At 50.2% G+C, this 4,315-nt stretch overlaps 1 protein-coding gene across 6 annotated transcripts in view; it reads left to right on the top strand.

Annotated features, from left to right (window-relative positions):
• HNF1B (HNF1 homeobox B) overlaps positions 1–4,315 on the top strand; it is a 55,022-nt gene that overhangs the window by 29,052 nt on the left and 21,655 nt on the right. For all 6 annotated transcript variants that reach the window (XM_040455164.1, XM_040455167.1, XM_040455166.1 and 3 more), the window contains exon 5: positions 3,068–3,228. In XM_040455164.1, the coding sequence (XP_040311098.1) occupies positions 3,068–3,228 (161 nt within the window). The remainder of the gene's footprint in view (positions 1–3,067; positions 3,229–4,315) is intronic.

Raw genomic sequence — 4,315 nt, 5'->3', positions numbered from 1 at the left:
TTTATTTTGAGAGAGAGAGAAAGCACAAGTGGGAGGGGGGGGAGAGAAAGTGAGAGAGAGAGAGAGAGAGAGAGAGAGAGAGAGAATCCCAAGCAAGCTCTATCCTGTTAGTGCAGAGCCAGATGCAGGGCTCAATCTCATGAACCTGAGCTGAAGTCCTACGCTTAACCACCTGAGCTACCCAGGCGCCCCAAGGCCCCTCTGTCTTTAAACAGAACAGCTCCACCCTTACATGAAGCTGTGCTGGGGGAGAAACAAGGTTTGAAAACCACAGCAGCCTTGGGCTACCCTGGCTGGATTCTAACAAATGGCCCTTGACGCTCTTCTGCCAGGCTCCCTCCTAAAGAAGGCTTTGTTTCCTATGGGTATCCTTGGTTAATTATTTTTAAATACATAATTATGTAGCCTGCAGTAGGGGAGAAGCCTCCCTGTGACCCATATTTGATCACCAAAGGACGGGCCCTCTTCCTTTGGCCAAATTAAATAGGCTAAAACCAGAGTCTGTTTGACTTGAGGCTGAATCGATGATGGGGACAGGCTGGGAGGTGAACACACACCTGACTCCCAGCGTTATCACCACTCTCTCAGGAGCAGAGCATCTTGGGGAGGTAAATAGCTGGCCAGGGAGTCAGAGAAAGCAAGAGAAAAACAAGGTGAAGTGCAGTCCCTCCAAAAGGAAAGAACGAGAAAACAGGAGCCAGACTTGCCTCCCAAGTAGCTTCTGGGGCAAAACACATAAGTGGTTCTTCAGAGTAGGATTCTTGGGGAACTATGCTCCATGGACAGGTCATTCCATTCAGTACTTAGAATCTGCCCTAAGTTGCCTAGAATTCTAGAGTCTTAGGGCAAATATCCTGGGGTCCATCCCCATACTAGCTACCTCCCGACCCATAGTTACCATTTCTTTAGCATCATGCTAGGAAACTTTTAGATATATTCTCTTATCCAGAAATTGCCCTGTGAAGGAAGTGTTCCCTCCATTTTATGAGAGGAGATGAAGGCACAGAGAGAGAGAGAAGTAATTTTTCCAAGATCGAACATCTCCTAAGGGCAAAGTGGGATTTGAGCCTGAGTTTGTCTAGCTCCTGAGCCCACAGTCTTCCCATTGTCCCTCCTCAGAAAATTCTTCCTATTATTGCTTTGAAACCTACCTCCCTCTTTTCTGTTGGATCTTCTCTGCCTCCTGAGCTCACAAGGCACAGATCTTTCTTCTTCTATGTCACAACACTGTGAGCTGTTGGATGTATCCTGCCAGGAGCCCAGTGGTAAATGTGAGTGGAGAAAAAAGACCCAGTGTGATCCAATGGGATGAATAGAGGGTAGGAGGTAGGAGACGTAGGGACTGCAGATAGGTGTGGAGGACCGCGGGCAGGACTGGGGAGGGGGTGTTGGTTCAGAGGCAGGGGAGCCTTCCTCCTTTTAACCTCATGGCTCCTGTTCCCCTAAAAGTGTGGTGCCCCAGACCAATAACCACCAAATTCCAATTTGCCACCGTCACCCCCACTGACAGCCCCTTGAATCAAAGGATGAGGACAGCAACCAATAGAGGAAGCCCATAGAGCATTCATCAAGCCACTCAGAGTCAAACACGTTGCTCTTGAAGGTTAGAACCCTGCCTTAGCATTTGTTTGTTTTCTTCCCAGCCCTCTTAAGCTCTAGGTCATATCAGCCTTGGGTAATGTCCTTTGGATGATGCCAGAAGACTGGCTTGGGTCTCCTCTTGGCAAGCTTCATCTTAGTGATTTGGAGGCTGCTGGTTATGGCAGCTTGCCTGGCCCCTGGGAAGGGGGGCTTTGTAGCCTCCTTGGGCAGGTGGGGCTCCAGGGGGAAGCAGGAAGCAGGACAGGGGCAAACAGACCAATAGAATCAGTATGCTTTATACAGTAATGATTTGTCTTGGGAAAGCTGGCAAAAGGAGAAGTGCAGCCAGATAGTTGGCCCACCCCTCCAAATAATTGCATGCCCAGAGCACTGGTCTCCCTCTCCTGCAGGTAGAAATAGGGTCCCCCAAGCCTTTCTGTCAAGTCCAAAGTGCAACACAAGAACACAGTCTTTGTAGGCTTTGAGCTTAGGGTGAGATGCCCCAGCTGCCCCCAGCTTTGTCCCCAGCTGTTTCACGGGCACATCTAGCAGGACTTGGACTCTGCAAACTGGGTCCAGGTTACTTGCGCCCCTTCGGTAGCCTTCTCTGCCCAGTGCTTTTCCTTTCCTGAGCACAGACCTCTGTTTTGGTTCCTGAACCAGAGGGAGGGCCAGAGTAGTGAGGCTATAAACATGCTTGGTTCTCCCCTCCCTTGCAGACCTAACTGCAGTGGTTTACTAAAGCATCCACATCCCGCCTGTGTGTGCTGCCTGCCCCACCTCCCGGCAGACTCGCCTTCCCCTGGGCCCTGGAAGTCAGCCAAATGGGACCCCATCAAAGGAATGTGAGTTCCAGAGCCACAGACCCCCAGCTACAGCCCCATCCCTGACCTGTTCTGCCTGTGTGCAACACCCTCCGCCTGCCCACCCCAGCCTCTTGTGCTCAGCCATAATAGTGGTATGCAAAGACCGATGCCTTCCACTCTGGCTCTTACAGGGCTCCCTGGACAAGTGCCTCTTTGTAGGACGGGTCTACTCATGCTTTGCAGCCCCACATTGCCAAGAGATGCCAGGGAAACATTTCTAGAAGACATTTTGAAGAATACAAGAAATACTCTAGTTAGGAAGAGAAGGCCAATCTCAGCCCCTAAATCTCGCTCATTCGTTCGTTCATTCATTCATTCATTCCTCTGACAGATATTTATTGAGTGGTTACCAAGTGCCAAGGCACTGGGGATACAGCAATGAGCAAAAGAAAACAGATAAAAATGTCCTGCCCTCAAGGAGCTTACATTCCAAAATTAAGTAGAGTCCACGCCAGCCTTTACCCTGGAGAAAGCCAGCCAGTGTCTCTCATAGGAAACAGGGGAGGAAAAGGCAACTTTGGGTTCTTGTCATCCACCGTGCGAAAACAAGGGGAGTCAAATGTGTCTTCCAGGGCCCTGAGGACACTCATGTCTGCTGTTGGGTCTGTCTTGTTTTGCAGGAGTCCGCTACAGCCAGCAGGGAAACAATGAGGTCACTTCCTCCTCAACAATCAGTCACCATGGCAACAATGCCATGGTGACCAGCCAGTCTGTTTTACAGCAAGTCTCTCCAGCCAGTCTGGACCCTGGCCACAATCTCCTCTCACCTGATGGTAAAATGGTGAGTACACCTGGGCCATTGTAGCTCTGGAGCTGATAAGATAAGAGGCAAAACAAACACAACTTCTCACAAGGCCTGCCTCAAACAATGAGCCATTGTAGCCCCGGAGGGGAAAACGGGGGCTGTCCAGAGTTGGGACGGAAAGGTAGAGCTGGTGACCCAGCCTTTGGCGGGTGGAAGAGGTGTTCGGTTTGAACCTAGCCAATAAATCTGACAGAGTCCTGCTCTCATTTTATTGATTGAATGCCTCATAAAGGAGCAAGCCGGGTGGGACGCTGTTTGTTTTGGGGCAGGCAATGACATTCGTGTTGATAAAATGTTCATTCGTAACCCCCCCCCCCCCCAAGGCCTCCAAAGCCAGTCTTTTAACCTTAGAGAGTATTTCACTTTGAAACAAGCCCCCTCTTTCTCTTCGCCACACCCTGGTGCCGGCAAGGAGAGAAATTAAGTCAGGATGTAGTGGGTGGCAGGAGATGGAGAGAGGCTTCTTGAACTGGGACATCAGGTGGTATGTCAGTGCGGAGCAGGGCACAAAATGGCGGTGGGGCGGAGCAGGGCGAGGTGAGGCTTACAAGGAAAGTGAGAAGCACCGACTTTGAAGTTCCAGTGACCCGGTTCAAATCCCAGCTCTAGCATTTAATAGCTGTGTAGCCTTGGGCAGGTTACTGAACCACTCTCCGTCTCTCTCAACTATAAAACGGGCATAATAACAGTGCGGTTGTTGGGGGGGACAACTGTGATAACAAGGGAAATACTCAGCACCGTGTTAAATATTCAACAAGTGACTGGTGTTATTGTTAATGTCAGTGTTCCTCTCTTTAACTGAAGTTTTCTACAATCATAACCACAGCCCACACCCAGATGTAAGTTTAGCACACTTGGCAAGGAATAGACTCTTTTTGAATTTGAATTTTCAAGGCTCTCATTCTCTAACAGCACGAGTGCAGGGGAGCGCAGCCCCGGAGAGAAACAAGCATTACGACACGAGTAAGGGCAGGAAATGGAAAACTTTATTCTTTGGGTCATGCTCCGTGTTTCAGTGGGGGGGGGGGGGGGGGGAGGAGCGCGAAAAACTTGGCTACCACGC

This window comes from Herpailurus yagouaroundi, unplaced genomic scaffold, assembly GCF_014898765.1.
Source record: "Herpailurus yagouaroundi ecotype Mexico unplaced genomic scaffold, PumYag 215, whole genome shotgun sequence".
NCBI lineage: Eukaryota > Metazoa > Chordata > Mammalia > Carnivora > Felidae > Herpailurus > Herpailurus yagouaroundi.
The sequence above is the reverse complement of the archived record's forward strand: the minus strand, read 5'-3'. Positions and strand labels throughout refer to the sequence as shown.